Source organism: Myotis lucifugus, unplaced genomic scaffold (genome assembly GCF_000147115.1).
Source record: "Myotis lucifugus unplaced genomic scaffold, Myoluc2.0 scaffold_160, whole genome shotgun sequence".
Lineage (NCBI taxonomy): Eukaryota > Metazoa > Chordata > Mammalia > Chiroptera > Vespertilionidae > Myotis > Myotis lucifugus.
Genome location: NW_005871208.1, coordinates 2,939,905 through 2,953,022, shown reverse-complemented (window position 1 = coordinate 2,953,022; position 13,118 = coordinate 2,939,905). Strand labels below are relative to the sequence as shown.

At 45.1% G+C, this 13,118-nt stretch overlaps 1 protein-coding gene across 1 annotated transcript in view; it reads right to left on the bottom strand.

The window, feature by feature from the left end:
- Window positions 1-1,221: 1,221 nt before the first annotated feature.
- Window positions 1,222-13,118, bottom strand: part of NCKAP1L (NCK associated protein 1 like) — a 44,144-nt gene continuing 32,247 nt past the window's right edge. Inside the window, exons 27-31 of the mRNA XM_006095812.2 lie at window positions 10,329-10,422; window positions 8,879-8,995; window positions 8,433-8,542; window positions 5,749-5,838; window positions 1,222-2,612 (exon numbers count right to left, since the gene is read on the bottom strand). Coding sequence (XP_006095874.1) covers window positions 2,481-2,612; window positions 5,749-5,838; window positions 8,433-8,542; window positions 8,879-8,995; window positions 10,329-10,422 — 543 coding nt within the window. The 3' untranslated portion in view covers window positions 1,222-2,480. The remainder of the gene's footprint in view (window positions 2,613-5,748; window positions 5,839-8,432; window positions 8,543-8,878; window positions 8,996-10,328; window positions 10,423-13,118) is intronic.

Genomic DNA, 13,118 nt, shown 5'->3' with positions numbered 1-13,118 from the left:
CAAGGGTCCGGGAAGGGGAAGAGGCTGCAGGAGGGAAGTGGGTGTTGTTATAAAAGAGCAACATGAGGGATCCTTGTGGTGTTGGATCTGTTCTGTATCTTGATCGAGGTGGTGGATACACGAACCTACACGTGAGACAGCTGTACAGAACTAAATACATACACACAGAGAGAAATGGGTAAAGCTGGGGAGATCTGAATAAGCTCAGTGGATGGTGTCACTGCCAATATCCTGGTTATGATAGTATTCTATCGTTTTTGAAAAATGTTACCATTGAGGGAAACTGGTAAAGATACACAGGATCTCTCTGCATTAGTTCATTGGGTTAACTATTTCAATATAATTTTTTAAAATATATTTTTATTGATTTCAGAGAGAAAGGGAGAGGGAGAGAGAAACATCAATGATGAGAGAGAACAATTGATTGGCTGCCTCCTAAACGCGTGTGCCCCCCACCCCCACCCCGCCCACTGGGCGTGTGCCCTGACCAGGTAACTAACTGCGACCTCCTGGTACATAGGTTGATGCTCAACATTGAGCCACGCTGGCATGGCTCAATATAATTTTTAATTTAAAAAAATAAAAGATATTATGTCTACCCTCTATTCCTCTGCAGCAATTTGTGTTTGGTCCTCTGGGAGGCTCCTTTTAAGCAGTTCCACATGTAGATGAAAAGGGGGTCTCCATCTCCTCAAGATGGTGACCCCAGCAGAGACATGTGTGTAAGAGAGGTTGTTCAGATACTTTTGAGCCTTCTCTTCCTCATCAACTTTGCCCTCAGTCTCAGGAGGCCTGACCCTGAATCACTCCTACAGTGGTTCTCAACCTTCTGGCCCTTTAAATACAGTTCCTCATGTTGTGACCCAACCATAAAATTATTTTCATTGCTACTTCATAACTGTAATGATGCTACTGTTATGAATAGTAATGTAAATATCTGATATGCAGGATGGTCTTAGGCGACCCCTGTGAAAGGGTCGTTCGACCGCCAAAGAGGTTGCGACTCACAGGTTGAGAACCGCTGCCTTAGAACATAATGTCCTTTCCGCTGCAAGGAAGGACAACTTGCTGAGGCAGGAAGCAGGATCCGCTGTTGCTTCTATCCTAAAGAGCAGGCAGTTGTTGCTAAGAAAAACTGGGGTACTGATTATGGGTGCCAAGTTTTAAAAGTATGGACTAAGCCTGGGTCTCGAGAAATAAAAATCAAACATGCATACAAAGTCCAAAAACAGCTATTCAATAGCTTTAATAAAAGCCAGATGGTTTTGCTGAAAATCAATAATTGCTTCCCTTTTATCGGGGAAGTCTGAACAGGACCCTGATTAATCAACTAGTTAATTATTTGCCATTCCAACCACTCTACACCTGTGACATCTATGATCTGTTGCTCCAGCCTCCCTGGCAGTGGGTGCACAGAAGTGATGCAATGGAGGCCAGTGTTTCCTGCCATGGGGTTAACCAAATCTAGTTTAGTGCTATCTTGAACGCCCCAGGCTTTGTGACACTTGAAATTCTAATTAGTGCAGAAAAGGGCTAAGTTGAAACAGCTTGTACTCCCTCAAGTATACCCACTCTACGGGCTCTATAACCTAATGAGGTCTGTGAAATTTAAGATGTAGAAGAGAAATCCCTGCCTGGAGCAACAGCTGTACCCAAGATGACAAGGGGATTTGGGTTAAATCAGTCCCTCCAGATAGGAGGAAGAGTACTCCAAATGGTCCAGGAAGGAAACCACGTGACTCTGATCCAATTTGTTGTCATGTGACCTAGAACTACCTAGACTGACCCTCTGCTCTGGGTTTTGGTGATGTCAGGAGGGGTGAAAATTAAGCAGATGGGAGAACTTACTTGTTACCCACAAAGTGTGTGGGGCAGGTGAAAAATTTGGGGGGTAGTGAATATCTCTCATTGCTCGTGTAGGCAGGGGAGCTGGAGGCAGAGGAAGAGACCTATGTCTCCTAAAAGTGACCCCACAAAGGAAAAGAGGGGTTCCTTCGCTATGACTTTGTAGTAGGAACAGACTGAATATTTGCTGAACATGTTTGGGAAAAGAAGAGAGGAGATAATCGTCCTAATGAATGTGCAGGAGACAATAGCAGCTCCAGTGGGAGGATTATAAGCTCATTATGGTTTAATATGATGATTGATCATCTCCGTCCGCCCGCATTATCCTACAATAGTGATGAAGGTCGTCGGAGAGACCCATGCCAGTCAGAGTTCAAGCTCTACTCACCAGGAAACAGAAATATATTTGTACTCGTTTTTTCATTGTAAAAATTCACACTCTTGGCCCCATGCCCCTACTAACTGTCCTCCATTCCCCCAGCCTGCCCCACTTCTCGATGATTTCTCAGCCCTGGACTGTTCATCCATATGCCTGCTCATCTGCTCTGGCTCCAGACCCCACCATTTCCCCACCCCTTGAGAAAATGCCCACAGCTTCCAGTATGGCATGGGTATAGGCAGGTCCAAAGGGCCCTTCAGTGGGCATTGGTCAACACTCGGTTCAGGTGGTAGGCTCGAGAAACCTCCCGATAGGCATTTCGAAGCAGGACATAAGGGAAACAGGACTCCAGCATGTCCAGGGTCAGAAAGGAGGACTCCTCCACCACCTGGAAGAGAAGGGGCCAAGAGATGAGAACCTCAGGTAGGGCATACCTCTGTGACACCTGTTCCTCTTCATTCAGTCCCCTGGGCCCTCTGAGGCCCTCCCAGTTACAGTGAACAGGGTTCCAAGTCACACTCCCTTGTCTCCCCCACTTGGTTCAGCTCTAGGAAAGTAATGTGGCCTCTTCACCTCCATTATAATGGCCCCTGTCCCCTCCTCAAGGTTATATGAAAGGCTCCGAAACAGAAGGCAGGAAAGAAACGCTTCCCTTGTGGCAGAAAAACCCATTCTCTCCTGTTCTGGATACCAAAGCATATGTAGGTGGGCAGCACAGATGCAGGTAAGGATGAGTAAGTGGTCATGACAAAGCTTGGCAGAGAAAGAAACAATGGCTATTTCAGGCCAAGAAAGGGGGGCCTGGAATCCCCAACGGTCCTCTTGTGCTGGGCCTCAGTGTCCTCCCGCCCTCAGTGCAGTGCTTGTGGAGCAGTAAGGATGCTGCATAAAGGAGCGGGCATGATTAATTAGTTTAATTAGAAGCTTATGTACTGTGGTAATAATCCCAGCAGCCCCCACAGCCAAGCAGAAAGATAGATCAAGATGCCTGGATAAGACAGGGTAGGAGGGCATATTAGCCAAGAGCTGTTCAACTTAGCCTTGGGCTGGAGGGTCCCTGCCTCTGAGAAAGGAACAGGATGTCTTTCCTTCAGTACTCTCCTCATCAAGAGGTTTGGGACTAAAAGACACACTCTGGAGAGAAGTGTCCCATATCCTCTGGCAATTCACACAGATGGGGCCTCCCCAATATGGCTGGCGTTTCAAGTCCTGAAAATTCACTCAGAAAAGAGAACCTACCATATCTACTCTAACCTGCTTCTCTCTCTGAAGTCCTTTTCAGGCATTAAAATGTGTAAGGTCCTGCTATTCTCGAGCACATGCACACACAATACACACAACAGCCCCAGAAGAGCAGACGTTGCAGGCTGAGGGGAGGAAATCTGCCAGTAACACTGTGGCTCTGGTCTTAGGTTGGATAAAGGAAAGAATTTTTTGCTAGGCAAGACTTTGAAACCTTAAGCCAGACAGAGATCAGATCTCTATTCCAGGATACAACCCTCGGGTACCGGGAAATGAGTGACAGCTTCAAGAAGGATTCACTGGCCCAAGACTTCCTATTCTTTGCTCCATTAAGCACAGAAAATAACAGGGCTCCTGACTGGAAGAGATTCATAGTAGTGGAAACAGCCCTAGAATGAAGGCCAAGAAACTTGTAGTCCCAAATCTGCCTGTATATCTTGGGGGAGACCTTGAATGTCATCTTTCTCTCCCTGTCCTCGGTTTCCTCACCTATGAATTGGAAGGACTGGACTATTTGCCAGGATCTGGCCTCATTCTGACATCTAAGATTCCACGAGTCTATGACTGAGTCATCTCTTTCCCCTGTGAAACCCAGGAACATGTTGGCAATACTGGGGTGGGAACTGCCCAGACTTGACAGCCAAGACAGAAAGACCCCGGGGGAGAGAAGTGCCTGACGAGGATTTGGGGCCACATGAGTAGCCTTTTATATCAGAATACAGCTCCTTCCCCTTCAGTAATTTCCAATTGCTCTGTGGAAACATTTGCATTTAAATTGCTTTGCAGCAGCTAGTCCCTCTGTCACTCCCTCCAATAAAAAGCGCCTGCTTAGGACCTAGCTCTCTGTTCCTGCCACTCTGCAGGCCTCACTGCAATGCCACAAGGGGCAGCCGCCTCCTCACACTTTGGGGCTGGTGGGGGAGGAGGGAGCAAAGCAGAAGGAAGAGGTCAGGCTGGGTGGCAATACAGAATCACCTCCAATCCTACAGAGGTGAAAACTGCCTGAGAAAATGAAGAGACATGCTTAACCATCCAGAAACTAAAATGAACAGCAGAGAGAGGGAACTAACATTTCTTGAGCATCGATTATATACTAAGCACTTTCACATATATTATTTCATGAATACTAACCACTCTAACATAAAAGTTATTGTCCACTTTTATGGACAAAGAATCAGTCTCACACAGGTTAATTAACTTGCTCCAAAAATGGTGCTCTCTCTAGCACAATACTAGCATTTGCCCTCATTTGCCTCCTCTGTCCTCTCACCCCTCACCATACACACTGCCACACACATAACCTCATGTCCATTCTTTTCTCCATCACAATCCTTAATCAGTCCAACCTAGGCCTTTGGTAGCAGGAGAAACCGAGATATGGATACCACTCAGTGCCCATATATTTAAAGGAAACCAGGGGCAGTCCCAGGTATGCCTGCTCCTAACATTTGTGGTCCTGGGCCAAGAGTCCAAATGGAAGGCCACATACCATATGACTAAATAAATCAAATAAACTACTAGTATACTAGTCAATATTTCAACCTCCAGGTGGGCATATCCTCTCCCCATAGGCCAGAGGAGGGCCTCTTACACACAGGGCCCAGGGCAGGAACCCCTCCTCCACAGCTAAGTGCAGTACTAACCTGGAGAATTGGACTTTTTGAGCAAAACAATGAGTAAGTGTGTTGAGGAGGGAAACAGGATCATGGGGAAAAGATTTTCAAAAAATTAACTGAGTCAGAGTTCCCAGAACTTTCTGCCAAAGCAGGGAAAAGCGCACAGCTTGTGAAGAAAGAAGAGATAGCAGGAGCTGCCTAATGCCTGGCTCCCCTGGCTCCCAGCCTTATAGCTTTTCATCTAAGAGCCCTTCCTCCTCAGAGCCCTCCTCCCCCTCCCCCAGTTCAGCTCGGTGCTATTCAGCACCCTCTTCATAATACTCTTAAGGACAAGAAATTAGGTGGTAGGAAGTGGTCAAGTAAAGCCAAATGTGCACTGGGAAAGTAGTTATGGCGGAGGGACACAGCTGCCCCACCAGGTCAGACTCTAGCACATTGCAGAAAAAGGGCCAGGAAGGCCCAGTCCTGCAGAGAAGTCCTTGAAGACTCTACCTTGAGATTACAGGACAAGTCTAGAATGTTAATCAGAATATGAAACCTAGACCCAGAGGATCAGGCAGAATTAAATTCTTAGTTAATGCTTTTGAGTGATGACAATACCAGGAACCAAAAGACCCTCTAGCTCTCCTTTCTCTTTCACCAGAGCAACTTAAACCAGATACATACCAAGCGCATGAGCAGAGAAATGGATTCCCGATTTCTGGTTTTAATCTTGTCAGTCTCCTGGCCCAGCTGCAGGAGGCTGACGGAAGCCACCTGTAAGGGAAGAGTTTGTAAGGGAAGCAGTTTCTTATGGAGGTCAGAGTAGGACAGCCTCAGGCTACAGGAAGTTAAAAGATCAAGGAGAAAAGTTAAGAAGGGCTGGAATGTTCCTGGAATCTTAGGGTGGAAAAGCGGCGAATTCCCTAGGTTTTAGAGATGCACGTGGCCTGTAAGCCAGCCAGTGTGGACAACAGGAGGGGGTCTGGGGGAGAGATGCAAGGGGGAGGGAAGAACCTAGAACAAAGGCAGGTAATGCTGTATGCCAGGAGATTCATCTCTTTTCCTAGGCAGCCTCCAGACACCACTGTCATCGGCTGTTTACAGCTGACTCCCCACCAGACTAGAGACAGAGCCTGGCCTCTGATTCAGACACAGTCCGCTTGTTATTCTCCTCCTGTCAACTCCCGAATATCTGTCCTCTCCATTCACCTCTGGATCCCCAGCAAGTCAAAGAAGTGTGTGTGTGTGTGTGGGGGGGGGGGGGGATAAACATGATTAATTGTACCCCAGACTCAGATTTCCTGCATTTAGCAAACAAAAAGGGTAAAAGGGAAACATAGAGATCTGGTGTAAGTCCTCTTTATATCTAACTAGAGGCCTGGTGCATGAAATTCATGCACGGAGGGGTGTCCCTCAGCCCGGCCTTCACCCTCTCCAATCCGGGACCCCTCATAATCCAGGACAGCTGGGTCCTAACCACTTACCTACCTGCCTGCCTGATCACCCCTAATCGCCTCTCTGCCAGTCTGATGCCCCTAACGGCTCCCCTGCTGGCCTAATCACCCCCTAACTGCTCCCCTGCCAGCCTGATCACCCCTAACTGAGCCTCAGGCCGCTGGGCAGCTACCATCAGCAGCTTGCCTGAGCCTCGGGCCGGCCCTGGGCGGCTGGGCAGCCGCCATCCCTGGCTTGCCTGAGCTCACAGCCGCCATCCCTGGCTTGCCTGAGCCTTGGGCTGGCCCTGGGCGGCTGGGCAGCGGCCATCCCCAGCTTCCCTGAGCCTCAGGCCATCCCTAGGCAGCGGCAGCCACCATCCATGGTTTGCCTAAGCCTCAGGCAGCCCATGTGGCTTTGTCCGGAAGGACGTCGGATGGTCGTCCGGAATACATCCAGTCTAATTAGTATACTACCCTTTTATTAGTATAGATATGCTCAGAGTCCATCTGTCAGACTGGCTGTTTCAGTTTAAATAGAGACTCACTCACTAAGCTTCCAAGTTCCCGACATGTACTTCTTAAGACAACAGTATGATTCCTGAGAGAATATGACCTACTGTGTTTCGTCCTGAAAAGAGGCAGATGAGGCCCTGGTTCTTCAATCAGGACCATGTCTTGTAAATGAATAAGCTCCATATTGCTAAGAATGCTCAAGGAGACGGTGGGTAATGGACCATGTATCAGAAATGTATGGATGTGATTCCTCCATGAAGGATTTAGAATGGAAAACTCCAGACCTTTTTTAATAATGGAAAGAGATTATACTTATTCCGTGTTTTTTCAGAGGCAAAGCTAAGATCAATGGTGATAGTTATAGAGAGTCTAACTTTGGCTAAAATTTGTTTTAAAACAATTTTTTTTAACAAATTGGACATAGCCTAAGGTTGTAAGCACCAGACCCTAGTAATAATCTAGACCAGTGGTTCTCAAAGTGAGATCCCAGGATGAGCAGCATCAGCATAACCTGGGAACTTGTTGAAAATGCTAATTTTCCAGCCCTGCCTCTAATTCACTGATTCAGAAATTTTCCAGGGGGTTCTGATTTATGATAAAGTTTGAGAATTTGAAAAGGTTTGTCCTTTTGTCAGTATTAGAGTTGGAAAGGGCCTTATAAAACTCAGTGTCTCTCCAACTTTATTGTGCTTCAGATCTCCTGGAGATCTTATTAAAAACAGAGACCTGGCCTGGCTGGTGTGACAGTGGGTGAGCATCGACCTATGAACCAGGAGGTCACAGTTCGATTCCTGCTCAGGGCATATGCCCAGTTACGGGCTCAATCCCCAGTAGGGAAGTGTGCAGGAGGCAGCCATCAATGATCTCTCTCTTCATTGATGTTTCTATCCCTTTCTCCCTCTCCCTTTCTTGCTGAAATCAATAAAAGAATATTTTTTATTAAAAAGAGAGAGAAAAATAAAAAATAAAAACAGAGATCTGGACTCACCCTAGGATATTCTAATTCAGTAGAACTGGTATAAGGGTTAGGAATCTGTATTTGAAAAAGCTCCTCAGGATCCTAATGATAAGATAGTGAATGGTGGATTTAGTTTAACTGCCTGCCCTATTTAATAAGCGAAAAGACTGAGGCCCCAAAAGTTTGGCTCTTCAGAGGTCATACAACTTCTTACTGGCAGATCCAGAACCCGAACTCAGATTTTTCTGACTCTTAGACCAATGCTCTTTGCAAGCATTTGGGCAGAGGCTGAAACACTAGCTGCTAGGGAACTTTCACAAAGTGGCCTCTATTTACTGAATGAATTAGATGGGAGGTTAGACTCCAAAGCCTGCTCAACAATAACCATCTATGGATTTAAGTCAAACCAATTCTCACCAGACTTTGCAACCTTCCATTCTTTATCACCTAGACCCACTCACCACCAGAAATTCCTTGAGGTGAGTTTCAATGTTCTTGTTGTAGAGTGTGAAGAGTGCAGCAGACACCTGGATGATGGCTTTGGTCAAGCAGTGAATATTGTTGTTGTAACCTAGGTTATTATTGATAGAGGGAGAGAGAAACAGAAGCAATTAACAAAGTGAGTCACCCCAGGCTGACCAACTGAGACGTTTTCATGTTTTCAGTCTGGGCCACCCCTATTTAACACCTATAGAAGGCATCTGGAGATTAGGAGAAGGATATTCCTATGAAATTTCACTGGAATTGACTTTTATGGATAGTCCATTCTCAAGTGCTTTTTGAAATAGAACTTTACACCTGGGCCAGAAGTCTGTATTTTCCAGATAGATACCTATCTCCATCTCATCTCCCTGCCCCAGGACAGTACTTAAACAGCACTGGTTCCTCAACCCTACTCCTTACTTACCATCCTTCTCGATGCTATAGAACGAAGAAGGGTCTGTGGCAAGGAGTGGGAGGGAAACTGCAAGAAAGATCAAGAGCAGGCAGGCCACCTTATATTCTTCTTCAAGGGATGAAGTATCTGGTAAGAAGGAAAAGAGTAGAAGTAAGGTCGGCCATCAGGATTCCTGATTCCTCTACAGGGGTTCTGCTTCACAGAGTTACTGAGGATCACATAAGAAATATCTATGAACATCTATATATATAAAAGCCTAAGCAATCATTCAACCGTTCGACTGTTTGACCGGTAGCTGTGATGTGCACTGACTACCAGGGGGCAGACGCTCAACACACAAGCATGGAAACATGAAACAGACTGATGAATCTCAGAGGCAAGGGGGGTGGGGAAAGGGTGGGGAGAGATTAACCAAAGATCTTATATGCATACTAGAGGCCCAGTGCCTGTGGGGATAGGGCCAAAACTAGCAGTCCGACATCCTCCGAGGGGTCCCAGATTGCAAGAGGGCACAGGCCAGGCCAAGGGACCCCACTGGTGCACAACTCTGTGTACCGGGCCTCTAGTACTTTATAACAGTGCACAAACTCATGCACTGGGCCTCTAGTACTTTATAAAAGTGGTCACCAACCTTTCGGACCTCACGAATCACCAGTGGTCCACAGACCACCGGCTGGTGACCACTGCTTTATAAAGCACTATTGGCAGGTCATTTATTGCTGAAGGGGACAGGATTAGCCTCCACTTATAATGAGGGGCCTAAGTCCTTGGAGGCTTCCTCTGGTGACTGAACAAAGCTCTTAGCAAAAGGCTCTGCTGACAAGCAGTCTGGGGACACTCTGTCACCTGTGATGAGATCGAGAGGCAGGAAGGAAAGGCAAGAGTCTCATCAAAACCAGGAGAGAAGAAGGAGGACCAATCTAGAAATTATAAAAGGGCTTAAAACCAGTCCCTTGGTCCTGAGTGTGTATAAGTATGAATGTGCTAATCACAGGAAATGTGTAATGGAAAATATGAGAGACAAGTGGGAGACCTGGGAAGAAGTGAGCAGTGTCATGGTGATTATATGGGAGGGGAGAGCACAAGATCACTCTGGGGAACTAGATGCTATACCACACAACTCAGCATGAAATTATGTACTACTGTGTACTGTTCTCTCATTTCATTTGCATTCATCTTATTTCCCCAACCAGATTATAAATTCCTTTGAGCACTTGCTAAGCATCAAACATACTCTCAATACTTTTTAGCTGATTGACAAGTCAGCTGATTGGATTCTAACTAGAAATCCAAATTGCCTGTGTAAATATTTTGTGAGGATTAGGGACCACACTTTAAGTCTTTTCTTAGTTACCAGTTTATATTCTCCGAATTCACAATCCCAAACAAAAGGCTGCTTTGACATTGGCATTTTCCCACCCCAAAATATGGCCCAAGCCCTCCCTTTCCCCAATTTTACCAGCTTTCAGATTAGCAATGGCAGTCACCAGAGCTGGGTCGATGTCACAGCCCACTCCTGCAGCAGACGCCAGCTCAAAGATACTGAGGGTCACCTGGTAGAGAAGAAAACAACATTCTGGAGACAATTCCCAGGAGAGAAGTGCTTGGCAAAAGCTACAGAAAGTCAGGATTCCTAGATGACAGGTTTTAAACTTTTGGTGTACTATCACCTTTTCTAGGTACTCCTTCATAGCTCTAACTTATGGGGGGAAACACAAATGTTTTAGCTTGTCATTCACATATGCCATAGTACAAATTTACTGTCTTGACCTTGTGGACAAAAAGGAGCCACATGCTAACCTGACTACTCAAGAGACAGGCTACATGGTGGCCTTGCAAATTCAGAGACCTAAAGTACTAGTCAACACAAAGGATGGTCTCAAAATTGAAACTTTTTTAACCCAGCCAGCGTGTCTCAGTGGTTGAGGGTTGACCTATGAGGTCACAGTTCAATTTCCAGTCAGGGCACATGCCTGGCTTGCGGGCTTGATCCCTAGTGTAGGCCATGCAGGAGGTAGCCAATTAATGGTTCTCTCTCATCATTGATGTTTCTATCTCTCTCTCCTTCTTCCTTCCTCTCTGAAATCAATTTTAAAACTTTTTTTTAAATTTTAAAACTTTTTTAACTAAAAGCAGTTTATAGTGAGTAGTCAAGTCCTAGGCAGGTATCTTCCCTGACAAAGGTCTATCTTTACCTTACCTGAGCCTGTCTATTGTCTTTTGCATCTACAATAACATGTCATTTTAGAATGTCAAAGTAATTTTCCTTTTTCTGAACCCTTCAAAGCAGAGGCACTGCTCTGTGGAGACCACAGATCCCTTCATTGTTATTGAGTTAATTGTTTACAGTTAACTATCCTGCCCCTACCGAAGTAAAAGAAGCTTGTGTCTATCATTTTACTTTTTTTAAAAATATATTTTATTGCTGAAACCGGTTTGGCTCAGTGGATAGAGCGTTGGCCTGCGGACTGAAGGGTCCCAGGTTCGATTCCAGTCAAGGGCATGTACCTTGGTTTCGGGCACATCCCCAGTGGGGAGTGTGCAGGAGGCAGCTGAATCGATGTTTCTCTCTCATCGATGTTTTTAACTATCTCTCTCCCTTCCTCTCTGTAAAAAATCAATATTATATTATTGATGTGTAAAGTCTCTATCTACCCTAGGGACTGATGGAGTCACAAATAAACTAATAAAAATTATTCCTTTCCCTTCTTCCTTTATCTCAAAGCGAGGAACATTTCTTTTTATCCTCTCTAGTTTTTAACACAATGCTAAGCACACAGAATGCACTCAATTAATATTTATATTATATAATCAATATTATATTATTGATTTTTTACAGAGAGGAAGGGAGAGAGATAGTTAGAAACATCGATGAGAGAGAAACATCGATTCAGCTGCCTCCTGCACACTCCCCACTGGGGATGTGCCCGAAACCAAGGTACATGCCCTTGACTGGAATCGAACCTGGGACCCTTCAGTCCGCAGGCCAATGCTCTATCCACTGAGCCAAACCGGTTAGGGCTCATTTTACTTTTTATCCAATCCCAGAGGTCTCTCCGCTTTGCTTTCTCCCACCTCCATAATCTATCACCAATGGATTTCATGTAACCCACTTACGTCTTCTCTTTTGATTGTAATATATAAAACAAGGTGCAAAACTGCCATTTTCTGGAGCATCATCTCAATCCGTTGAGAGTCTGCTTCCTGGCATTTGTCAACAGGTTGGCTCAAAGAAGCTCACGAAAATTCTTTACAGGCTTGAATGTTTCTTATGTTGACAACCTTATTTCCCCAAACACTTCCTACAGTCAATATAGCAAGGGTAATTTATTCACTCTCCAAACTACAATTTACTTCCTTACTTCCATACTTTGGTTCATATGCTTCCCTCTTCCACAGTGTCCTTTCCTCTCCTCTACTTATACCTAGGTGACACCCATTCCTTGAGGCTTAACTCAAATCTCATATTCGCTGTGAAGGTCTCCCTGATTACTTCAGCCCAAACGCATGTCTCCCTCCTTAAATTGGTACCAGTGACTTAGCCCTGGTCATACACAGCACCTGGTAATTTCAGTTGTCTTTTCAGATAGGAGATGAAACATGACTTATCTCACCAACTAGATTATAATTCTTTTTTAAACTTTATGGCATGGAGAAGAGAGAAAAAAAGGCTTTGGAGTAAGAAGATCTGGTTCAAATTCTAAACTTACTAAATGTGTGATCTTAGCTAAAAGTTACTTAACCTCTCTGAGCCTTAGTTTTCTCATCTGTAAGACTGGGGTAATAGTACTCACCTCAGAATTCTTGTGAAGAATAAATTAGACCACATGTGTAAAGTCTCTATCTACCCTAGTCACAAATAAACTAATAAAAATTATTCCTTTCCCTTCTTCCTTTATCTCAAAGCGAGGAACATTTCTTTTTATCCTCTCTAGTTTTTAACACAATGCTAAGCACACAGAATGCACTCAATTAATATTTATTGATTGATACCCGAATCCCTCAATGTATTTAGAATCAAGTTCCCAGGATCTAGTCCCAAACCCCCACTCCCACACCAAGTACTTATACCCCTCTTGACATTGAAAAAAAAAAACAAACCCTTTAAAATGTTCTGAGAGAACAAGGATAATTGTAGACAACCAAGTAGAGTATCGTATGCAAAGAACCCCACAAACAACAATATACACACACTTTGCTTATGGTACTCGACACAGAAGGCAAACCTTAGCTACATTCTGCTTTGTCC